This window comes from Rhopalosiphum padi, chromosome 3 (assembly GCF_020882245.1).
Source record: "Rhopalosiphum padi isolate XX-2018 chromosome 3, ASM2088224v1, whole genome shotgun sequence".
NCBI lineage: Eukaryota > Metazoa > Arthropoda > Insecta > Hemiptera > Aphididae > Rhopalosiphum > Rhopalosiphum padi.
In genome coordinates, this window is record NC_083599.1 from 20,510,641 (window position 1) to 20,537,213 (window position 26,573).

The 26,573-nt window shown below is 31.8% G+C and overlaps 3 protein-coding genes across 4 annotated transcripts in view; 1 reads left to right on the forward strand and 2 right to left on the reverse strand.

Annotated features, from left to right (window-relative positions):
* Positions 1-83: 83 nt before the first annotated feature.
* LOC132927166 (uncharacterized) lies at positions 84-5,383 on the reverse strand. 2 transcript variants are annotated; one of them, XM_060991638.1, is made up of 5 exons: positions 5,026-5,383; positions 4,166-4,332; positions 3,885-4,099; positions 3,618-3,788; positions 84-2,858 (listed from the first exon to the last, which is right to left on the reverse strand). In XM_060991638.1, exons 1-5 carry the CDS (start codon positions 5,193-5,195, stop codon positions 1,044-1,046), a joined length of 2,538 nt encoding a protein of 845 aa, XP_060847621.1. In that variant the 5' UTR covers positions 5,196-5,383; the 3' UTR covers positions 84-1,043. The 2 variants fall into 2 exon arrangements, with proteins under 2 accessions (XP_060847621.1, XP_060847620.1); XM_060991637.1 differs by having other exon boundaries at positions 3,885-4,332.
* Positions 5,384-6,689: 1,306 nt separating this feature from the next.
* On the forward strand, positions 6,690-10,501 carry LOC132926967 (uncharacterized). The gene is made up of 2 exons (XM_060991407.1): positions 6,690-6,850; positions 9,687-10,501. The coding sequence occupies exons 1-2, from the start codon at positions 6,788-6,790 to the stop codon at positions 10,206-10,208; spliced, it is 585 nt and encodes a 194-aa protein (XP_060847390.1). The 5' UTR covers positions 6,690-6,787; the 3' UTR covers positions 10,209-10,501.
* Positions 10,502-16,384: 5,883 nt separating this feature from the next.
* LOC132927684 (unc-112-related protein-like) overlaps positions 16,385-26,573 on the reverse strand; it is a 92,312-nt gene continuing 82,123 nt past the window's right edge. The window contains exons 2-10 of the mRNA XM_060992266.1: positions 21,388-21,621; positions 21,059-21,294; positions 20,781-20,965; positions 20,494-20,704; positions 20,130-20,308; positions 19,818-20,055; positions 19,518-19,736; positions 18,635-18,874; positions 16,385-18,559 (exon numbers count right to left, since the gene is read on the reverse strand). Coding sequence (XP_060848249.1) covers positions 18,359-18,559; positions 18,635-18,874; positions 19,518-19,736; positions 19,818-20,055; positions 20,130-20,308; positions 20,494-20,704; positions 20,781-20,965; positions 21,059-21,294; positions 21,388-21,621 — 1,943 coding nt within the window. The 3' untranslated portion in view covers positions 16,385-18,358. The remainder of the gene's footprint in view (positions 18,560-18,634; positions 18,875-19,517; positions 19,737-19,817; positions 20,056-20,129; positions 20,309-20,493; positions 20,705-20,780; positions 20,966-21,058; positions 21,295-21,387; positions 21,622-26,573) is intronic.

Below are 26,573 nucleotides of genomic sequence, written 5' to 3' on the forward strand. Positions count from 1 at the left end.
TCGAAATTTGACAGGTGTCGGTTACCGGCGGCGGTTCAAATATTATAATATATAGGTAATACACGCGCGTACTTAAGGGGCAATATCCGATCTTTTTTTTTTTATTAAATCATTGAAATGCGTATACCTAAAGTTAAAACATGACTTAAGATGAAACTAAAAAATATTAAAAAAAATATTTGTTCATTTTTTTGGCTATAAATACAGTTCAAAAATTGAAATTTCGCATTTTGAGTTCCTTCCTACTAGTCTGAGTTTTGTAGTTAGGAGTCTGTAACTTTGAATATATCATATTGACATATTGCCTAGAATACTGTCGTTGGCTGTTTCTTTGTTGATGATTATTTTTAAAGGTTATTTGGGTTCAAACTTACCTCTTAGTGGTAAAATGGTTTTTCTTAAATATTTTTTTTAATAATCAAAATACGAAAAAAAAATCAACGTTGGTATATAGGTATTACTATTATGAATCAGTTTATTTTTTCAGATCAAAAATATTTTAACTATTGAGTAATTTGGAAAGGAACTAAGATTTGGTTTATTCAATTTTGTTGGCTCCTCCCCTAATACCCAACGCATGCACGCAATTTATCGTATTCCACTGTTAGCGCTGCTTAGCGGCGGCGGCAAAGCGCAACGGCGCGCTGGCTGCTAGTCGGTTGTTGGTTGTCGACGCAGATGCGACGTAATATATAGCCTATAGGCCTACGGCGACAGAAAAACACTCTTTATTCTGCGCTATGAGTGCCTGCAATCGACAATTGGTCTCATCTCCCGTGTTAAAAAATTACGGTGTATTGTACTAACCCTTTTAGGAAAGTGATTATTAATTTTAGTTTTTTGATATGAATATAGCCATGACTAAATAAATAAATGTAATCATCGGTAGAATTAACTATATAAATAAATATAAGGTATTATTAATAAAATGCGTATAATATTATTATAACAGTATAGTTATCAATGCAATTAAAAAAAAATACAAAATATTAAAAATTATAAATAACACATTTAAAATTACATAATATGACATTTTTCAATTCTTACTTTAAATTTTTAAATTTCTTTTTTATTTGAAATTGTGCTTCCGTTATTTTCGCCGGATCTCGTATTCGTAAACCTCTTGGAACTCGAGGATCTACAATTTCAGGCAACATACAGTCCATGTAGAAATTGATTAATTTTGGAAGCATCTTATTTGTCCAAAGATATTCGTCCCTGTTGATATTCTGCACATAAAGATTATTTCCCATACTGAATAAAATAAAAATACATTCTATTTTTTTTGTAATGTTTAGTTGGCCTTGAATTTGCCAATAATATTTATGGTTTTCTTTGAGTTTAAGTTGACCTGTTTCTGTAAGCTCTAAACAAAACTGCAACTTTTTATCAAGAGCTGCATCTTCTAAGGTTTTTTGTCCTATAGACGGCGTACACTTGACCTCTATTATTTTATCGTCATCAACTAAACCATCGGGACTTGCGCCCAAAAATGGATATTGTTCATCAACAAACAACCCACACGGTCTTACAGTTTTGTTATACTGATTTTCGAATTGTCGGATAACCACTTTTTCATTTTGTCGTCCAAATTCAATATGTTTCGAAATAATATTTTTACTGTATAATAATGTTTTCACTAAATTATGACAAGATGTAGTTGATTTTCTACAAATAACTGTCCCGAAATTAGAAGCGGTGAGTCTATTTTTCTTTGCTTCGTGCCAGACTACATTATCATGTTGACCAATAGTGTTTTTTTGTAATTGTTCGATTGTTTCGGTTGAAAAAGAATCTTTTTTTAACTCTTCTAACTTTTTATTGACGTTAAATTTAAAATCCTCTTCAGTCATATCCAGCCCAGCAGCGTCTGGACCGTAATCAAAATCATGATTCACTGTACTTTTGTCACCTCCACTTACTTTAAATCTAATTTTTTTTTGTTTTTTATACTTTGAGTTTAAAGTTGTCATTGCAATACGCCTCGTTAAATTTTTTTTAAAAAACTTGCCGGGACTTTTTCCTGATAATTTTTTCCATGGACTTAAATGCCAAGACTGGCCCCTAGAGTGAACTTGGGTTGCACCTAATACTCTTCTTTGATATGAGCCTGTTTTGGTATAATTTACTCTTTTACCGCCAGTAAATTTTGCAACTAAGCTCATAAAGTTTTCAGCTATATTAGTTGTAGTGTTGAAAACTAGACGATCGGCTTTTCTCGTTACTTTATCAACAATTGCTAAAATTTCTGACATTATTTTGCCACTTTCCATTAATGGCACATTGTCCTTTTCATTCATATTTGACCGTGTACAATATGTAGGACGACAATTTTTATGAGAACCGAGAACATGATATGGTGCATTTTTTAAATCTTCTCGCAGTATGTTTACATTATGTGATTTTCCACACTCTTTAATTGCAGTCCGTACCCCTTTAACCAATCTTTCTAAGGGAGATGGAGAACCATAAGTTAAAACTTTGCGCACATGTAATGGGAAATGTTTATTTGCCACCAATTTTCGTAGGCCATCGTGGAGATTACGAGTTATATGATTAGCACATTCTAATTTGATAACATCTCGACCATACGATACTTTTTCAACTATTCTGGCATACACACTTGAATCACCATCGCCAATATAATATTTATATATTAAACCATGTTGTTCTAGGCTTTGGCGAAAGCCTTCTACAATAATATCTTGTTCCATACCTGTTGAAGAACCATCATAATTTCGGAAACACAAATGATCTATTTTTTTATTATTTTTGGATGCAGAAGAACATGTACTACAATATTTGTTTCTTACACCTACATAGACGGGCTTTTTTGTTTCTGCACCAATAATTATTCCCTATAAAATAAAAACTATTCTTAATAGTTCTTGCGTATAGTTAAATATATATCATACGTAAAGTTAAGATAAAATAAATCAGATTCGATACATATATGTATTTCGTGATATAAGGATTTTAAATTAAAAAAATTATTATTGCATATTTTAAATATTTTGTCAAAAAATCGATTTTGTCGAAAAGTGGTTTTTTCGTAAAATTGCCGTTTTTCTGTCACTTTTTTTTTGTTTTTCTCGATTTTTTTGAAAACTGTTGGAAAATGTTTACTTTTACCTCAAAGTACCAACAAGATGAATTTTCCTATTCAAAGAGGGGCTGAAGTCAAAAATCGGAGCATTATTACTACTCCAAAACGTGATGACAGACACAAAAATTAATAAAAAAAAAAAACACATCTTTGTAAAATCAATACATTCATCACTCCGTTCAGAATCTAAAAATGATTACCTATCTAAAACTAGTAGAAAGCTGGTTTTTGGCAAAAACTACCGTTTTTTTCTATAATATTATTAAAAACAAATATATTATATATTATATTATTATATACATTTTATATCTATAGGGCTTATTTATATGCATATGCGAATACATATTTCCCCTTTGACATAAAATATCCGACTAATTATCTAGATACCTATATTTACATTTAAAAAAAAAATAATAATTAAGTATTAGTAAAATACATATTTTGGTTTCATAAATATTAAATACATATAAATCCGATCCCTAGTTATAACTTATAAGATTTCTAAAATTACCACGCCTGATTGAGAATTGAAACCATGTCCGTAACTTCTTTTAGCCCAACCACCATCACCTATCACTGTGATGTAAGGAGTTCCTTTATATAAATTTCCTTTTTGTATGGCAATTTTTTTTTCCTGCTCTCCATTTTTTTTCAACATTTCTGAAATTTGTTGTTCCCACACCTATAATTGAATAATGGTAAATTAAATTACCATAAATCACTATTACCTTTAGCTTTGGAATAACAAGGTTTAATTATCTTTTATATGTTTATCTACCTTTCCTATAATAACTTCATGTCGTTTAAATTTTTTAAACGATGGTGATGGACAGTCCATAACTGCGAGTAAATCTTCAATCTGACGATGTCCAATACCGATTGATAATGCTCCCCAAACTAACGCATTATTGACATTATCTACAGATGATTCTCTGTCTGATGTGACAATTTGATGACGGTCACAAACATGGCATTTGAAATAAAGTTTAAATCCTACACCATTTTGTACTTCTTTGATTAGTACAAATCGTCCCATAGTACATTTACTACCATGTTTACCCAGTTCCATCATTTGTTTCATAAAATGTTCTATGTCTACTACTCGGCGCCCTGATAATGTAGGTTCATTAGATTTTACGTACTCAACATTCAAATTTGGTAATGTAGATTCATCTAATCCCGAATGGTCTGATAGTTGTAAGTAGTCATTATCATCGTTATTGACACTATCATAAAAACATTGAATATTTCTGTATAAATATATTGTATTATATTATATACATAAATAAATATATTATATAATATATATTATATATTAATATATTTATATACATATATTATACAAAAAATTATAGATAAAAAATGTGGGCAAGTGGGTACCGCCATACCACACTGTTCACACGGTAGGTGTCTGAGTAAATGTATAAAATACGAAAAAAGTATAATTATACATGAAAAACGATTCTAAGCGAAGATGGTCAGTCAGTCTAGGATATTTTTAAATACAGTAATTATATCACATAATAATGATTATAACCTTCTATTGAGTTTTTAATGTTTTTGTCCAAGCAAATTTTTTTTCGCATAATTTATGGAAAAAAAAAATAACAAGCCTTTTTATAAATCCATAAATAGCTCAAAATGAGTCAAAATATTTGAAAGATTTTATCATGTACAGGGAATGCAATCTTAAAATGTTTGTGAAAATTTCGAGTATCTATGTTAATTCGTTTTTGAGTTAGGTAATACAAAAAAATTATTCAATTTTGTCGAAAATTCGAAATCTGGTGTTGCGTCATAATTCTTATTTACAAAACTGAATTACTATTTACTTTTAATAATTTTACTTGAAATTAGTATATACCTATATATTATATATAATATGAGTGGTATCCATTTGCCCATATTTTTATGCTTACGTTTCATTTGATTTTTGGATATCCATATCCTCTTCAAGATTATTGGTATTATCTTCATTATTTATTTTTTCAGTTTTTTTATACCTACTCAAAAGTAAATTTTGTATGCATTTCGACTTTGCACTTCTCTTTTTGCATTTACTTTGTTTCCCATGTTTTTTGTTTGCCATAATTTATCCAATAAAAGTAGATAGGTAATCAAATAAAACGTGTGCAGACATTGAAAGTAGAATAACAAATGACAAAATATGTACAATAGTATTACAAGCAATAAGCTAATATAATATTATGAATTGTACATTATCGATAAGATATTATTATACCTATACGATCATTCTATGTTTTGAATTTTTATTTATACATGTCGTGCGCCAGTATCAAAGTCAGATAATAATAACACGGTAATAAAATAGTATTTTTGTCGCGGAGATATATATTAATTATTAGAAATCCAGCGTGGTGGGAGTGGGGATTGTTCTGCCGACTGTCGCCGAGTCTCGCCGCCAGGTCCGTAGTAGTCAGAGTAGGGGTTACTACGCGATTCTAATTACTAGTAACGCGCTCCTACGGAATTATTTAATAACATAATCGAATTTATCCCCTTAATGATCTCGCGGATAATATCGTGTACCTGTGTAAAATAATATATTATTATATGACATACCGTCCGCGTGTGTGCAAAACGCGCGATATGTGACGGTAGAAAAAAAAATTATAAACACACAAATACATAGTATACATTTATGTATATTATATATACAGGGTGCAGTCCCGTGAGGATTTAACCATTGCGATATCTCCTGAAATAATGGAGATATATCATGATTTTGATTTTTTTAATAAATTTCACAGGGACAAGAACTACAAATATTTCATGTTTTAGTAAAAAAGTTAAAAAATATAATTTTTTATTTAATTATTTTCATAAAATTGAAGATAACCATTGTGTAGAGTTCATTTTTCTGAAAATATTGACCTTTCAACATTTTACGTTCATTAATCTCCTGGGTTTTAATATTTTTTCTAGTTTCGAAAAAAACCGCGAATACTGGTATCAATTTATATCATACGTGTCGCCCGCGTGTTCGTACGACCGGCGAACGCTTTCAGTGTAATTCACAGTTTTTCTCGAAACTAGAAAAAATATTAAAAATCAGGAGATTAATGAAATAAAAATGTTGAAACGTCAATATTTTCAAAAAAAAAATAACTCTACAACGTGGCCACCTTCAATATTTTTGAAAATAATTAAATAAAAATTTATATTTTTAATTGTACTTGTGATTCTTTTTAAAAAACGAGAATTATAATATCTCAATTATTTCAGGAGATATCGCAATGGGTAAATCTTAACGGGACACCCGGTATATATATAATATATATTAACGTATAATAATATAATGTGGCATATACGAATAGCATATTATATTATACAAGCCGTTGACGTTTTTTTGAAACTTTGTCGGGGAAAAAAAATAATAATAAAAACGCCACTTGCCGGGCCTCCCAATTATAATAATTATTGCGGTTTTTTTTGCCTTTTTCACGTTTTTAAAAGGTAATTTTATTTTTTACGCGCGCGTTTGTTTCCATTGTAATCGCCCGTCATTAAAATAATCATTCCATACAATTGTCGTCGTAACGGGGGCGCGCGTCGAGTATAAATTGTTAGATCGCCCAAGTATTATAGTCGCTTTCCGAAATCATTGAATTTTTTAAAAAAAAAAATACACGCATTTATCTTATATAGAATTTGAAGAAAATGAAGAGCTTTTCCGCAATCGCCGTGCCAATCGTTTTGGCTTTTTTAGCGGCCAACACGTCTGTGAGTATAATATATACGTATTATGTGTTTGACAAGAGGTAAATAGTAAAAATTTGCATTTCTGTCACCGTCGTAATAATAATCATAAGCATCTAACGTTTTAATCATACCGATATGTTATGTCGTGCGATCGTACATATTTAATTACTATTATTTGTCCTTAAATGACAAAATGTTGAATCGTAAAACTCATAAAAATATAGGCAAGAACGATCATAATTTTGTCAAATTAGTCGTAAAGTTGAAACGTATATAAAAAAATTTCACTGAAATTGAGAATTCAAATAAAAAATAACGATTTATTTATTTTATTCTAATCACAAAAATATTATTCGTATGGAATAAAAACGGTTAACTCTTACCTACGTATGTATATTACTATTTAGACATCGTTGAATCAAAATTTAACACATTGTAGTGACCTAATCAACAACAAAGTATTCTCGACACTTATTAATCAATAAGAATAATCAAGGCTGGGCAAGTTCATGATATTTTTTAACTCAGTTAAGTTAGGTTAAATTAAAATCTAAATTAAGTTAATAGTTTAAAGTTAATTCAAAATTTTCTATCAATTGAACTAAGTTAAGAGTTAACCAAAATTTAATATTACATTTTTAACTCAAGTTAATAGTTTGTTAAATAAAAAAGTATCTTGTTTTTCACATAGATAAAACTAAAATAATCGGTACCTAAAATTGTTCATGTTATAAGACCAAAGAACTACCTTTTATTATTGTAATATAGTACACTTAATACACAAATAGCACACTTATAAGTTATAACTTATAAAATGTGTACCAGCAATTTGTATACCTACAATAGTTCACACAATTTTATTGAAATTAACTTAACTTGTTTAAATAAAAATTAACTCAAGTTAATTAAAAGTTAATTCGAAATTCCTAAATTTAATAATTAAGTTAATAATCATAAAAAAACTTATTAAGTTAAAAAGTTAAATTAAATTAACTTTTTAACTTAACTTTAACTTAATAACGCGTTAATGCTCAGTCTTGATAATAATACGTTATTTTTATAGCACGGCAAACTCCCTAATTTTTCAAACAACAGTTACCTCTAAATATTGCAAACCACAGAACGCTTTGTAAATTTATTGTTAATTTAATATTATCTTCAATGCCTACCAATATTATTTTTCTATCTCTTAAATAGTAATTATGCAGTATGTATTTATTTATACATTAATTATATACCTATGTTTAATGTATTTATATATAATGTATAGCTTAATAAAATATTATGATTTCGAGAAAAGTGAGCGGTGTCAAAAATAAAACATAATTGGCTGAGTAATTTTCAGTTTTTTAGATAACAATTTAGGCAATTCACAATTATCAGAGTTTATTATAAACAATGTTTTCGTTATAAATGTTATTCATTGTTAAAGTATAATTATGTCAATTGTCATAAGACTAAGAATCATCACTCATCAAATTTAATATTATATATTCATTACTGTAGACGTTATTTTATATTATAATACATTTATTATAAACCATTATTCTTTGTGTGATAATTTAATTAATTTCAAACTTTGTACAGTTGATTGGAACGATAAAATGATATTATAATTTATAACATTTTTTGATGTGTAAGCCTCATGTGTAAATGGGCCTCCATACCTAAGTTTTATTGGAAAGTTAAAATTAAAATAAACACACATATTTCTTTGAACAGTTTTTTATAGCCATTAACAGTAAATAATAATTTATTATATTTACAAATTTATGTATAAACTATAATATTTAGTTTTATTTTTTTATGGTTTTTGTTCTGAAGTAGTGTCAATTCTCAAAGAAAAATTAATAATTTTCGTATTTTTTTTTCATTTGCTAAGTATATTTAAATGCTAAATCTATAATACTCAATATCACAAATTAGTCAAATTATGACACGTGAGGTTCTAAGGCATTAATTTATGTTTCTACAAATCATTTTTATTTCTAGACACAATTGCCTAATCAAAAATTGTTGTCGATTAAACAATTCGGAAGTTTCAGCTCTATAGGTTTATCTGGTTCACCTAAATAACATCTTGATATGTATTTAAGTGTATATGTCTTGTACTTAGGTATTAATTTATTGGTATTAAATAAAAGAGGTTAAAAAATCATATTCTAATGCTTAACCGTTGAAATCAGATCACAGTTAAAAAATTCATTGATAATTTGTTATTGATTTCATAGTAATATAGGAACAGGTAAGGCAATTGCAAATATATTTTAGTAGCCTTTATCTTACTCCATATTAACACTTGTTTTGATAAATGTGTGTTGACGTGATGTGTATATTGTGTCAAGTGGCATCTGGCAATGTATTTGCTATAGGAAAATTGTAAACAAAATACTCTTTCATAAAAAGACTATGACTATACCTTGCAATACTGCCATATCACTGTTGATTTTAGAACAAATAAATAATTACGAGTAAAATGCATAAGTATCTCTCTTGTATTATTCAAATTATTATATAAACTAAATATATTATATACAATATAATTATTGTAATTTTTCAATTATTGATCTATGAAATTCATCGCAATATTTATAATACGTAGTGTGGCAACTATATTTTTTCTACAAAAATTAATATTTTCGATGTTAAGTAGATTGGCTAAATCATTTTACGTAATGCGTTTTAACGGTTTTATAATTATTACGTTTCGTTGATAGTACCTATAATATGCTATTAAATTATTAACCGTGTAACGGCGCAACGTGTAATAAGTCTGCGTATTTGTGACGATAAATCGGTTGACTACATATATTATTATTAAATTTCCCCTTCATTCATTTTATTTGTCGATTTTCAGGCGAATGATTCGTTCTTCGGACAAAACAGCTGTGATGTTAAGTATAACTTGCACGAAAAATTGGCTGCGGTGCTTAATGACGAAGTAGGCATAGATTTAATCAATGAATTGCGACAGCAAGTAAAGAATGCCTGCTTGGACCCAAAGGCCCACAATGCAATCGTTTCGCTAACTGACGGGATCACCGACGTGACGACCAACACTAATATCTCACAAACTCTGGGAAATGTATTCTACTGGGCCAGGAAGATCATGAAGGATCCTAACTTCCTTTCGGTCTGGCACGAGTCTATGAAAGGCGCCAACATGTGCTTTGATAATATCGATATCACTATTCAGATAACAGAAACGTTATTAAACAATTTAACTTTATTGTTGAACCATCCCAAATTCGACACCACATTCGAAACGGTGATCAAAAATCTGTCCAAGGTGATCAACTTCCGCCAGAACATTATGTTCAAAGCTGCAGGTCTTCTTTCCAGACCGATGCGGTCAAACTCCAGAAACGGTCGGGAATAATTGCAATAGAATTGTGCCCGCTACAACGAAAAAATGCAAATTTAAAAATAATAGCGTTTAATAACGAAGCGAGAACATAAACATAAGAGTAAAATAAAAAATAAAAAATAATATTAATAACATTTTTAAATGTTTTCCGTTTATCCTAAGACAAATAATTAATTGTACGTTTTTTCGGTTTATATGTAACTATTATTGTACATAAAAATTAAATATAATATCCATTTACTGTCAAACGACTGTAATACGAATAATATTATAAGACAATAAATTACAGTTGAATTTCTCGTTAACCGATATAATTGTACTCACTGAAGATAAAGTTATTACATCAGGGGCGTATTTATGGGGTTCAGCCCCCCGAAATCCAGGAAAAATGTATTAAGTCTACTTATTATGTCCTATCATATGTAAATTGTAGAAGTGCAATATAATTAAAAATACCTGAGCCCCTCCCAAAAAAATTTTCTAAATAAGCCCCTGTATTATTACATCATAAATTGGATATTTTGTAGTATTTTGTATATGATTATAGGTGTTGGGAAGACACGACAATAGGGGAAATGATGATCGAAAAACCATTGATCGCGGAGATTCAGCAGAGTGTTTCGTACATAATTATACAATAAAAGTAATATTATATGATGCACAATTATTATTTGGATCTCTGCAATAGCAGAAGACGCGTAAGTCGATTTAACGTCATATACCGTCGTGACGAAATCCGATCGTCTGCCAGAACTCTGTTATATTTCTCATCGACATTTTCGTTTCGTATCCTTCTTATCGCGTGTGAGTCGTCGTCCAAAAATATCGCCGTAAATCGGCGACAAATAAAGCGTATCTAGTGAGAGCCAACCCCCGCCAGTGCACACCAAACGAGACGTAGTAATATGCTGCGTTAAGTCAAAAATGTAAAAATTACGTAATGAAATAATAAAATATATTATCGTCGTTCAGATGACGCGTGCTCGTAATGATAGGTATTATATGTTATTGGAAAGGTCGCTGATTTCGCGTATACGTTTATTCGTTCTGGACCACGCGCGGTATACGAAATGCAAATATTATACATCAATTTATTATACATCTATATCAATATAATATAATATGACAATACCTATCACGAGCTGTGTCGTGTATTATCGTTTAAAACATGTTTTCGCGTATAATGCGGTTATACAATGGGCTGCACCGTTTATCGGTATTGTAATCGGCGAGAGCGCTTATTTTAATACGCTCAAGTGGGTCGTTGCCGGTTGTGTATTGTTATTGAATATATATATATATGTTATGCTGTAGGTGCCCATCATCTATTTACAAGAGTATGGCGAACACATGTCGATAATGACGCGGTTGTGTTAATATTGTATTGACATTTGACACGTCGAACGGTGCGACAATAATGACGCTTTATACTATATGTACGCGCATTACGTGTATCCGTGTGTAGTCAAAGTCGAGTTCGGCGTGCGAAAAAAAAAATTGTAAAAAAAAAAAAAACGAAACGGTAAAACAATATTGCAATATTTATTAACGTTCGCTACGAGTTTAAAATATATATTATGATAAACTAAATGTTTTAGCGGTAGAAAAATACGTTTCGTATAGTAAAAACGTACCTACGCGCGTCATTGTTATTATTGTTTTTTTGCACGCACATGTCGCCGTCAGTCGTCGTCGCATTATATAATACACCTTTGGGGCCTAAATAATTATATTTACATTATTTAATAACGACGAGTATCATTTAACTACGGGCCCGTTAATATATGTAGTTATATATTATTATGTCATGTATATAGTATATAGTAATAGCGAGAGATCCCAAACTCTGTCATCGTTTGGTTTTTTCAGATGGCGAATAAACGGTCTGCTGACCACCGATATTTCATTAGACTTTACTCGTACATCGCGAAACGATATAAACGATGGATAATAATATATATTATTACATTGTCAGAGGTGTACAAAACCGGAGTGTCGTGAAATTATTTCGAATATAAAGCGATACGTACATATTTTTCATAATTAAAAAAAAACAAATATATATATTATTATTTATTATTTTAGATAGAGTTTGTGCGCTGAACGCAATAATTAATTAATTTTTTTATAAAGTACCTAATATACAATTATAAAAGTGCACACGCGTCACGTGTGTATAATCTTTTTGATTATATACAGTGGCCCGTAAAGGAACCCGAAATCATAAAATATAAGCATAAATACCTACACGATATACTAATACCACTATACATAGAGGGTACCTCCGGATTTTTAGAAATTACCTTAGAGCGCCGCGAGTCAAAAAAGATCGGAAACCTACTCTTCCTCAGTTAATACTATATTAATTTGACGTATATATAGTTCCAAGTATATTTTTCTATACAGTGATTAATATTCAGACACGTTTTTATATCATTATTCATAATGTATATGTATACTTATTATTATGCATATATTAAATTGTATGTTATATGTTAATCATTTTGGGCTGATGGTTGCGCACTGCGGAAGGTATAATATAAGGATTAGGCATATAATTATAAAGTGTAGTTTGGGTAGCAGTGCGTTTGTCTGAAAATGTTCACTTAACGCGTCAGCCATATTATAATAATGTTATTATTTAAACATGACGTTTTATAAATTCAAACGCTAAAATATTAATTGAACAATACGTTAAAATGTATTAAGTGCACCAAAACTCCATTCACCGTTCACCTGTTCGTACCAACAAATAAATATTTAATAACGCGTGTGACCGGTGAAGTGGTAGCTGTAGGCATCATATCCTAATATTATGAATAATCGGAAAATCAAGAGGGGTGGCGGAGTGTGCTGCGGGACGTCGACGAATTCTAAGTTTCTCGACGATTTCGCGAGTTACCATATAATATATTATAAAGTTAGGTACGTCAGATGGGTACTGTATATACAATGCTATGCTGTAGAATACACCTTATAGATTGTAGAAAACAAAATAATATTATTATTTGTCGACGGTAATTGTTATTGACACGCGCGCTTCGTCAGAGAGCACCTTTTTTTCATACCTATACCCATTGTACACTTATCGACATAATAATATATCGACGAATATAATATGTGTGTATATAAATGTATATTGTACAATAAACAACTCGCTACTCGTGCCCAAAACGAAAACGAAAACAACATTGATGCGTGCGTGTCAAAATTTGATATTTATATAATATAAATACCTACTTTGTTCTGCCGAAAACAATAAAAAATATGACTAAACAAATAACTGAAATAACATGTACCTATATAATGTATTGAATATATTGTAACAACAACGAACATCAGTAGCAGCGTATATTATAGTCATGTGTCAATTATTCGCACCTTATTTATAGGTATCTATTATTATTATTATTGTTATAAACTTGATTGACGTCGATACGATTTGTGGTATAGTGTATTATATAAGTATGGCTATTTGAAATAAATAATAGTTACAATTAAACAGCTGTACGCAAATATCTGTATGGTTTCTTATACTCAAATTAAAGTTTTGAATATTCGAGAAGATACAAATTGTGACAAAAATATTACTAAGCCTTTCAAATATAAAAATTACATAAGTCCTTTATTAAATTACATATTATAGTTAGTTAATATAATGTAGTGATAAAAAAAAAAAGTTTTTTATTAATATTATATCGATCAAATGAATTTTTCCATATACCAGTATAGATATAGGCATACTATGCGATAAATATATAATATTATTATAGTAAGAATTCTACACTGAACTACAGAGTATGAAATGTTCTTGGCAAAAAACCAGAAGGTACCAGCTATAATGTGTATTTACTTGTTATAAATCAAAGCGTTTCACTATTGTCTTTTTAGCTATTTGACACTTGTTCTGAGGATTCGATATCGCCCATTTTTGAGGAGTTAAATATAGGCAGTTTTTGAAGTGCGTAAATTCGTGACGTGTGAAATAGTAATTATATTAGTGTTCATTGTAGTATGTGTGAGTGTGACTGTATAGTGTAAACGAGATTGGGTGTGCATCCGCATTTCCATGCTCTTGTCACGATCCGTGTTACCAATCTGTGGAAGACGAGTATAACATTTTTCACTAAAAAGATATTTCGTAATTTTGCCCATAGTAACAAAGAAATAATTAGTAATGTGATAGGAAATCTGAAAACTTATTATATTTGTCATGAAGTTTATTCGAGAATGATCATCAAACTTTTTTTAATTTCGTATAGGTAGTAAGTAATTATTAAAAGTAATAACTGGGTTCAGAAAAATACTGCTTTCAAATTAATAAAAAATTAAATACATTTTGATTTTGTAATTAGAGTTATATTTTCAACAATTTCTTCTTTTTTTATTTTTAAAGAAAAGTTGATAAAATATAAAAATAACAAGTTATTGAATATAATTTTTTGTTCAAGAATCAGGTAAGCGAGTATTAAGTAGTGTAACGTTTATAACATAATACTTTAGTAGTTTTAAACAGAGAAGTCTATTTTCTATGATACAAAATATAAAATATATACTATAAACTTAATGAAAAGTGTATTTATTTTATTTTTTTGTAGGCACATAAGTAACGGGAATTGGTAGGTTAAGTTTTTAATAACAGACAGATGTTTCGTTTGGATGATATAAATATATAATTTATTCGGTACTAACTATAAGCAGAAAATGGAAAGTTTATCTTTATTTAAACGTTTATAGAAGTATAAAAAAATATCTTTATATTATGATGTTCGAAGTTGTGGATTACTTTTTATTGATAAAAATGTATACACGGTGTAATATAATTTAAATTATATTAATAGTTTAATTAAACATTTGTGGTTGTGAGTTTGTTGGTTTAAAAAAGACTTCAATAAATTCCTTATGTCGAAGAGTATAAAAATTAAAACATGAATTCTGAAAATTTGGGCAATTTAAAACTCAGATTTTTAGGTGGATAAAATTTAAGTGAAACTGTGAAATAAAATATAAACGATCTCTTTAATCTCTTTAATATTACTCTTTAAATATCGATCTGTCAAAAATGTATCAAAAATTATATCATGGTCCTACTTCTAATTATTCTATGGCATAAAATCTATGCCCTAATGTACAAAGAAAAATATATATTGTAAACAAAAAAAAGTGTATTGTCGAATGGTTATTTGTACCTTTATAATCTGTTTCGGTATAGTTTTATCCATCTTTATATTATGTTACTGATTTAAAAATATTATTTACTGTTAAATTAAATAATTTAATTTGTATTTATTATATATGTTTAATAGTTTAAAACAATCAATAATCTTGCATCTCTATCTTCGCCTCAAGCATAATTTTTAAAAGATATAGATAATCCAATTATAGAATGTACAACGTGTATATTTGTTTTTTAAATTAAAAATAATAAATATATATCTGGTAAGCTACTTGAACCTTTTATAAAGTATCATCAATTTGAGATATCTATCTAATATATTATTTATCTATTTCCAAAATATTCTCAGTAAATGGTAACATTTAAAGAATAAATAAAATAAACAAAGTTATATTTTGAACCCTATTAACTGTTACATAATATGTATCCTAGCTGTCACATTTTATTAATATACTAATAATTGTATATTATTTCCGTCAGTTTATTGGTAAAGACGTTTTATAAAGTTCTTTATTATCTACGGAAAACATTTAAATGGTCTGTGTTACATTTACCTACAACAGTTTTACAACATACATTTTAGTGTTATATACATAATCAACATTCGTGAATAACATTGTACACTTGGCCAATACATCTAACTATATAGGTATAAGTATTATATAAAATAAAAAAAAACAATTTTCATTTATTATAGTTAAGTTAAAGCACAAAAGTTGTTCCAATTAAGCAGTTTGCAATTTGTACAAAGCACCTTTTGAAAAATAAAAATTAAACAATAACATATTCATTACAAGAAAAACCGACAATTATTGTACCTATTCAATTGTGCCAGATGTACATGTGCGGTATTCATAAATTATGTTGATTTTCAAAAATACTCAAATATACATAACAATATATCACCATCGAGTGTATCATAAACTTTCCGTAACTCGTAAGCGTGTGAATTACAGATCATAACGTTTATGAATTTAATCTCAAGTTTTGAATAAATCAATTACAATCATCATTTATTTAAATTGTTGAAATATATTGTGAAGTAAAGCATATACAATATACATTATACATATTACAGTACACATTTTGTTAATTTATGTTCTGCTAATTTAAACCACAGAAAAGTATATAATATGATGGTTTTAATTAATCGGCTTAGCACTTCAATTAATTTCTGTTTACGTAGTACATATTCTTCTAAAGTAAATAGATTACTTACTAACTTACTATCTAGACATTATCGGGACTTCAAGTCCACTCTTTGAACAGTAAAATATAGTGAATTAACTATTGCGAAATAAATCGTTACCTATTCTGATCAGAAAATATAGTTTTATACAACCAAATAATATGGTGAGCAATATAATAAATTGCGATTTAATTTTAGTTAATAAAATTTGGACGTTATAAATTTTGAAAATATAACGCGTGTTTAAAAGAAGACTCTTACATGCGTTAATATTTATTTTCCTTTTTAATAGAAGTTTTTCAACATAATATTATAAAATAAAATTATATATATATATTATAGCCTATATACATAAAAAAAAAAATCACAAATTAAAACAAAATTAGGACAACAACAATATTATTAAGTTACAATGTTATAACAGTGTTATATAAAGACAATTTTGGTATAAAGCACCGTTGTAATAATTATAAATTTATGTTTTTTTTTTTTTTTTAACTAAAAATAAAATATTATACTTGAATTATATAATAGTAAAATCTAGAAAGAAAAAATAACTTTTAATCTATTATTGTATTTATGTATGTATATATGTATAAATATATTATATATATATTTGACAATAAAATATAATATAAACATAATAATATACATGTAAATATACATAACACCTGTGGCGCAATCAGGATTTTTCATACACATTATATATATATATATTATATAAACACACAATAATAGACTAGTGTATTTGTGAAATTATTATACTACATAAATACTACCGTTAAATTAAATTTCAAAAAAAATAATTATTAATGTTTTTTAACAATCAATAAACCCGTGTATATGACTGTGGTTTTGTCATAGAAATATAAAACAGAAATCTATAGGTATCAATTACCCATGTAAAGGTTCCCTGTTAGTAAATGTTCGACTTAAAATTGTAATAAAAATATAAGCTGATAACTTTACACAATAAAACGAACTAATCTTTCCGTGTTGTATTATATAATAAACATTATTTTGACAATACATATTGTTTTACACGCGGATAATATAACATATTATATTATAACGATAGACGCAGAATGTTGTAAATTTGTTGTTATTCTTAAACGATAATATTACTTTTAGTTATTAGTAAGAACACAGAAGCCAAACGAACAGAAGAAACGTTTCGTGTCGGCACCAACCCTTTAGCATCTGCGCACATTTTACATAACAACATACATATATCATTAACCTATATTATTAGCAGTTTATAATAATTATTATAATATCATAATATTGTATATTATATTACATAAAATATGATAAATCTATATTTTGCCTACACGCTAAAAACTGTATAGTAGTACAAATATTATTATCATATTAACTTCTTACTACTAAGTGTTTTAATACTTTTGTTTAATATTACGCAACGAAAATAAACAATATATATTATAATCGTTTAAAACATGTTATATCAATAAACGGGCAAACAACATATTAACGCAATTTGTTATAATAATATAATAATTTACAAAAAAAAAAAAAAAACGTAAACAAGGAAACAAACGGACCTCCCCTCTCTATCGTATATCGCCCTCGAAACTTGCCGCTCTACACATTCGGTGCAGCCGGCTAAATTCGAGGTAAAAATAAATAAATATCATTATAATATGCGCAATATGTACATTTTCTATTTCCATCCGTATCGCGTTTGTTCGATTGTTTCGTACGAGGATGGGTAGAGCGAGACGAATGATATGGTCGTCATCTCGCCCTACGCCGGCCGACGTGACACTCGTGGCCATGTTATGACCAGCCGCCGGTCAATTTGTGGAACAGCTCCTCGTTCAGCGTTTGGTTCACCTCTTTGGAGCGCATCGACAAGAATATGTAACCGCCGATGAATTCGTGTATCACTTTGCAGTCGGCCGATTGGCAGGCGAATATTATGTTGCCCTCTTCGAACTGCACCATCATGTGTTTGACTTCCCAGTTGATGTTCCACGCCTGCGGGGACGGGATAAAACCAGAGGTGGCGTTAACGAGAGAACAAGTTTTGGTAAGAAAAACAATTAAACTCACCTTCATCGTGTTATATCTCCATGTTTTTATGTGATCGCCGGTAGCGATATCCATGCGCATCAATCGGTTGTACGCTATGCCCAGCAGCTCCTCTTTCTTGTGGCCCATGAACTTGACGACGAACAGCGAGATGCCGAACTCGGGTAACGATTGCCACGCTTTGATGTAGTTCATTTTGGCCTCCATCAAAGTCAGTTCCTTGAGGTTGGCGTGAGCTTCGAGTATGCGCTGCTGAACCATCTGCACGAAAAATACAAATTTATTATGTTCATGACAACTTTTTAGTGTAAAAATCAACTATGGTCATTCGCTGCTTGTTGAGTTATGTCGACGTTAAGTTATAAGTAAATTAGTTAATAATCATATGTATTTGACTTTTACAGAGTCAAGTTAATATGGAGTTGTTGAATATTTTTATAATTTACTACTTATGTCGTCACATACAGTGATTGTGAAACGTTCAAATTTTTAAACAATAATAACTCAACATTATGTTGATAATGTATTCTAATTTAACTTATCATTACATACTGTACATGAAGTTGTTTAGAAAATTACAAGCTTCAACAAAATTATTAAACCAAGGAATACATATATTATAATAATATCTGTTTATTTTAAATGTTTGTATTTGTATAATGAGATTAAACAAATTCAACCAATTAATCAGTTTTAACTGTAAATGTAGAGATTTTAATTGAACGTATTATTATGCAATTTAATTGAAAAAGTTAAGTTATTACACTTGAACTAAGTAAGTAGTTAAATCTTTAAGGTTAAAAAATAAATTTTATTTAGTTAATATCCTTTGTTTATAGGTAGATAATAGATTGTAGGTATTTTTATGACCAAGTTGTAAGTGACCACCGACTGTAATACTTACTTTTCCCTTGAGTTTTCTGGAAAACCTGTGCGGTATGTAATCCTCGACCGTGATGTCCAACGAAGACGGGCTAATGACGGGCGACTGGATAATCGACGGATGTTGCATCTCGAGGAACGCTTTGATTGATTTGACTTCGGACTCGTAAGAGTGATCGGATAACGGGCGTCCTTTTGCCGCCAGTCTACAAGCAGCCATCCATTTTGCGTACTGTTCCTCCTATATATGTGCACATTTAAGGGTGATTACAAAAATCCGTTATCATCACACTAAACTAATTTAGTAGCAGTAGCAACTTACGCTCTCGCATTTGATACACATCTCGGTCATGCCATCTGAACTGGGCACTTCCAGCTTTATGCCGAACTTGTTCTGTGAAATATTCACGTCAGGTGTCACCTCACATCCCTTCAGACTGACACTGTGCACGGGAAGGGCGCCGACTTCGGCGTCTTCCGCTGTTTTGTACATCCGCAAATGCAAATCTCGGCATGTGAACCAATACCGTTTAAACGCTTTCAGTGTAAACTTTTTTGGCCTATACGGGAAATCACGAATTAGAAGAACACTGGTTTACCAGATTCTATGTCAAACTAGTCAAATTGTACTCACTTCAAAAATCTCAAGTAATCAGACAACTCTGGTGCATGGGTCAAATTGTTTACATTGCTCTGTGGCTGGAACCCTTCAAGCGTAATTTGAAGATCTGACAAAGCAGCATCGATATCGTCGTCTCCGCCTGACGTTTCCATAAGCGGTTGTGGTACACTGGCTTTTAGATTTATTTGTACCTGAAATCCAAAAGTATTAATAGATTTATAAGCGGTATTTCAACAAAAGTTTTCAATGTGGCCAGTGAAACAAAAGTTGTGAAAAACACTAAAAAGTAAAAAGATTATACTGTAATAGATAGTAGACAATTATAAGGGTACTTAGATATTTATAAGCATTTTAATATATTTTAATCACGACGTACTTGTAGTGCAGCAAACATTAAAGCTTCCTCTTCGGTACAATCAATTTCACCGCTTAACAAACTCCATTTGGCTTGTTCGTAAATTTGATTTATGCGTACAGAATCTAACCTGGGATTCAAATCATAGAAAGAATAGAACTTGAACCGTAATTTCAACAAGTCATATTCCCTGACGCCTTGTTCCATGATCGAAAGTGACGAATCCAACCATCTGTGTATAGAAAACAAACTTTCTAAGTTACCATCGGCGTTACTATTATATTATATACTTTAGAAATACTACTCACGCCACATTCATTCTAGCTTTTTCTACCAACGACTTTGGTTTCAAGACTTTGTTTCGCACCTCTTGATTTAGCGAAAGTGGGCTGTTGGCCAAAGATGTATCGAGGGAGCCATTTAACATTTCCAGTGACGTTACGTTGCCGTTCATTTCCGGTTTGCTGTATCCTTTCTTCCAAGTGCCATTTTGCTGCGGAATGAGTAAAGAAAAAACCGTAAAATAAGTACACACGTATCTCGTTTATAGCTTTTATATCGACTACTTAAAACAATTGGTACTCACAGACACGGGTGAACTTATCGGCGTAGAATGATGTTTGAGTGGAGCGCATATGAACGGCGAAGATGTCATGTCAAGGCTTCCGGTGGAGCCGGACGGGCTGTGGCTGTTGATAGCGAACGAGTTGGTGTCGGCCGATGGCGTTTGACCGCCGTTGTATTGCATTTCCTTCATGTTGTGCTTCAGATGATACGGTTCCAGTGGCTTGCTCAACGACAGCTCTTCTGGGTGTCTGATATCTGATCGCAAAACGAAAAATACATTTTTATAAATAAATTGATGTCCGTTGCACTCGGTAAGTAAGTGCAATCGGTCAGTCGGTAGATACTCACTCAGCTCTTTGCATATCTGTATGACGGCGTTGAACGTTTTTATGGAGAAGTCCACGCGCATGTCCACATACCGGAGGTCAGGCAACTGGATGCGTGCAGTTTTGTGCATTCTGGTGAATTGCAGCTTGGCGTCAGCTTGCACTCCATACTGATCTAATGTCGACCGGGTCCTGGTAAGCCACGAGTTACGGTTTGGCCACCAGAGAGCGTGATCCGACCAGTCCATGGCTATGTCTGTGCAAAAAAAAAAAACGAAATCAATTTTATTATTATAGTTTTACAACTTGTTAGTTGGCCTACAAAATATTGTGTTCGTGTTGCTGTTTTTTGCGTGTTTATTTGTAAAACCAATCGGTCAACTAGTGTGTATGTATATTGTATATTATATGTAATCAGTCGGCCACCCGGTTACAATATATCTGGTTTCGTAATTATATATTATAACGTTAACTGCAGTTATTCGCTAATTGAACATTTGTTCAATATATATACATATTTGTATTACATAGGAATACCTATAAATACATATTTTGTATCTAATTTTTACTGGTTACGACATAAATCTTCTATATTTATTATGATATATATATTATATAAATAAATATATATACATATATTTATTATTATTGGCTTTTGATAGTGTAAAAGCACATACGCATAGTAATTTAAGTACGAAATTTATATTATGCATTTTCCTTTTATGGATTGTGTTTGAGTTTAGTTATATCACATATACTATTATTGCACGGTTTTAGAGTCGAAACAAACGAATTCAATTAATGTCTTGTAAACAATAGGGTTATAAAATAGATTCGTGGCTGTATAACTCAATGTCTAATCAATTGTAAACGTTTGAATTTTATACGACGAGATTCTAATAGGAATTAATTTGTTTACGCGCAAATCAATAAACTTATTTAAAAAACGAATTGATCAACGATCAATCGCACGGCGTGTTCAAAACAATGTATAGGTAATAAGACGTAATAGTAACGTTTATTCCTATCATCTGCACCGAGGTCATCATTTTTACGATAGGTGAGAATTCAAGATTTTTATTTTTGTACTTAATGACCCATCACGTTAAACATTTATGAGTAATACGCTCCATATGCTTTGAGTCTTCTCGACTAAATTTATCATACGTCGATTGTGCGACTGTCATAAACAGCCCAACATACCGAGCAATACTCATTAAAATGTATTTCATCTCCTTGGAATGTACGCGCGTTAGATTCTTCTCGAGTTGAAGGTACATACCGTTTTGCAGTTAAACGTAATTAAACAAAACTTAATAATAATAATAATACTAAAAAAACGAATTTAACATTCTTTTTATTTCTACTCGGAACATCGTCATACTCGTTTGATTGAACCGGAAAGACATTTAATTTTAATACTTTTTTTTCACTTTTATTTGGAACTCGTTCGAAACATTTTTTTTTTTTTGCAACTATACTCTTTGCGAATACTCGAGACGCCACGACGTAACTGCCTATAATTATATACGCTTTTATCTGTACATACATATTATATAAATAAACAACGTTAACCTAATTAAACGCCGCACATCGCCGCGCGTATAGAACGGTCGCGTCGACTTTCAAACCGATAGACGGAATAATAAATAGGGCAGGTCATGTGGTTTATTTTTTTTTTTTGTATATACAACCGACGGTTTTACACGACATAATAATACAGCGTGTACAATATATTATTCCCTAGAGTTTGATCGAGTGGGCGATGCTTTCGCGGATGAGGGTGTCATCGGAAACTTTAAACTATTATAGTGCTCCAACCACAGCGCCTAAATCTCAGGGCCATCATCGCGGCGATAGGAGAACTCAAGTCTTTGCCAACACCAACGGTAACCCGAGAGGAGAACCGTGGTGGCGGTATAAAACGAAACGTACCTACTACGACGGGGATTCGTGCGCTGCTAACCCGAGGGACTTATGCGGTTCGACATGACGTCCAGACGGTCGTCGGTCGCATTGCGACAACATGTCGTGCGGTTTTGCGGTCTCGTCGTGCCTACATAGGTAGTATCGTCGCAGGCGCCGCAGACTGCACAATATATAGCGGACCGAAAAAACGACGGCGTACTCGGCTGCAGATGAAAGACACTGCCCCGAAACGATATATCGTGTATAAGGATAACCGCGAGTCGTCCAGAGGGGCTGCGCAACACGCCGCGACGGCGATACGACTTGCGTGCGGTGGCGGTCTCGGTGTATATATTTATATTATAATACAATAGTTTTATTATGACACGTCTACACTAATATACTATAATAATAATAACAATACGATATTATTTATAACACACGTCATCCTCATTAGGTCTAGTGTCGTCGTCTCGGTACGAAAATAATAATAATAATATGTATTATCGTGTACGCGCGGCGGCGGCGGCTGCGGCGTAGGTAACATTTCGCTTTGGATATAATATATATATATATATTATATTATATTATATGAAGGAAAAAAACCTGCCGCGTGACACGGAATAAAATACGTCTTTGGTCCGGCAAGGTTATAATAATAATATTGTATACGCTTTATAACAATTTACACACACATGGTCGCGCGAGGCTGCCGTTGCCGCCGATTTTACCGTAAGCAAACGCCATGTATGGAAACTGAATTCTTCGTGCGGCCGGCCGGCCGACCGAGCGACCGACCGCCGCCGCGCGACTGTTCGCCGCAGCAGTATACGCGCCGCGGACTTTCTCTGCGTGCGTTTCGTCGCGGTGTCGCGCGTCTTCTCCGCCTGCCATCGCAATAATAATAATATAGTATATCATTATAATGTCTGTGAATATTCGCCGAACGGCGTAGCTAAAAAACCCAAAACTCCAGTCCGCGATTATATAATATCGTCCGCGTCTATACTGTTCACAGTGGATCATCGCCCTAATTTTCAAATGTTTTCAAATTTTCGTTATTGAAATATGTAAATGTATTCACTATAAGGATACGACCAAACCTATAGGAAATGCCGAGCAGAGTGTTCGAGTGAGGGGGGGTAGTACGGTACTGGGCCGAACCGTCTGGACTAATATATAAACTATAAATATTCGTTTATAATTATAATTGTCTTTTTAAAAAGCGTATGACATACAATATAGCTGCAGACTTTACGCATGATGTTTCATGCCGATTTATTTGATATTTTATTTGACTATATATATATTAAAAAAGGATTGAACATCACAATGCGCGTATAACTGATACAGAAAAATCTAACCTGTACAAACCGTCTATACATAATATTATATAGACTGCCTGTACGTACATGAATGCGATGGCACATTGGAATGAACAACATCAAAAGTTAGGCGACATAACAAGAACAATCCTGTACGCGTGTGGCCTATATTAACGGCAACAACGGTAATCGTATTAGACAGACTAAAAGTTACTACAAAACGCATTAGACAGCATTATCATGTATTATTATTATTCAAACCAAAAATGTCTCCAAAGCGGAAAAAAAAAACAACGCGTTTACCTAGGCGGCAAATATAGGTGCATATGGCCAATCTCAATAATTATATACGAAATTCTACATCTATAGAACCTCGGATCGAAAAAATACAAACAAAATAATACATTAAGTTGTACGATAAACAGCTGTAGAACTGTACAAATCAATTTGGACGCAATGCAAAACTACTATTATAGTATATATTATATTAACGATCATTGTATATAGATATACAAATAAGTTAAAATCTACTGACGTATCGTATATATGTGCCAGCAGCAGAGTCGTATAACATTATTATTATAGTTTTATACGTATACGAATATTTATTTGTGAATGATGCGCTACAGATGTGCTCGGTTTACGTTGGCGTGACCCGATCGACTCGAAGGCGAAACCCGTAACGTTTTTGTACGCACATAACCATAAAAGCGAACTTCCCGCCCTCGGCTACCAAACCTGTGGGATATTCGCGTGCGCCGCAACATCGGCCTTAAGTAAAGGTTTCCCGCGGGACGTTATCATCCGGAATATTATATAGGTATATCGCGATGATTTTTATTTTTTTTTCCCGTCTTCTGCGTTCCGAGGATTTGAACGTGTTATAATAATCGTCATCGACGCGAGAGAGCGCGATCCGGCCAATGGGAAAGCTGCCCGGAGACCGGCCTTATATGGGAGTCAATCCGGCGGTTTCGCCGCCGCGTTGTCCTTGCCGGCGTACTATTATTTAATATTATACGATATTATATATGTTATAAATTGTGATTTTTTTTTTTATTAAATTATAAAGGGAAAAAACCCAACGAACATCATCGTCCTCTCGCGCGGCCACAGCCTTGGTATACTATATAGCTGTACTATTTTATAAATTCACAAATGTACACGATAATATACATATGGGAAGGTATATATAGCCGGTATGCCTATACGATATCACACGCAGCCGCGCTATTGCGAAACGCGTTTTATACACACCGGCCGAGGTTAGGAGGAGTTTTTAAGACGCGTTCGTGGACCTATATATGCCATACGTAATATACTACATGTATACACGCGGCTATGACGTGCATTATTTATATAGATCGGACGACGACGTGTCGCGCTGCTTCGGCGAAAAACCGTGTACACAATAATAATAACACGAGTAATAATAATCATAATATACGTATATAGGAAATGTAATGATAACGACAGTATAATTTGCCGCCGGCCTTGAACGAATCATATACGCGATCGGCGATTTACGACCGGAACCGAATTCGTCATTTCGCCGATTGGTTTACAAATGTAAATGTACGCGGTGGTGTGGACCGACTAACGCGCCCCATCGCCGAGGACCGTATATTATACGATTGATTCGGCGGTCAAGTCGTCCGTAAACAACAGTATAATTTATCGCAGTACGGGGTGTTTCGCGTAAAGCGCGAATGACGGCCGTCCCGTTTCAAAACGGCACATTATTATTTAATAAATTATATAATATCGTCCAGTGACAAAAATGTGATATGCTTCCGTCTCCACGCGGATGGTTATGAAGAGATCACCACATCATCCACCCTGCAGGCTAACACACCAACCGAAGGTATTTCTTAGACTCTTTGTCTCTGCCGATCGGTATTTTTCTATATACAATAAGAGTTGTTGCGGCAGAGAGGTGCTGGAAAAACTATATATACATATATAGAGACCCAAA

Bases quoted from the DNA above. Each gene is read 5' to 3' on its own strand.
- LOC132927166 (XM_060991637.1), bottom strand. From the start codon at position 5,195: ATGGCAAACAAAAAACATGGGAAACAAAGTAAATGCAAAAAGAGAAGT. The intron at 4,333-5,025 runs GTAAGCATAAAA...TTTTTATGATAG, and splicing joins ATCCAAAAATCAAATGAAAC to TGTCAATAACGATGATAATG. The intron at 2,859-3,617 runs GTAATTTTAGAA...TTTATTTTATAG, and splicing joins TCAATTCTCAATCAGGCGTG to GGAATAATTATTGGTGCAGA.
- LOC132926967 (XM_060991407.1), top strand. From the start codon at position 6,788: ATGAAGAGCTTTTCCGCAATCGCCGTGCCAATCGTTTTGGCTTTTTTA. The intron at 6,851-9,686 runs GTGAGTATAATA...GTCGATTTTCAG, and splicing joins TTTTAGCGGCCAACACGTCT to GCGAATGATTCGTTCTTCGG.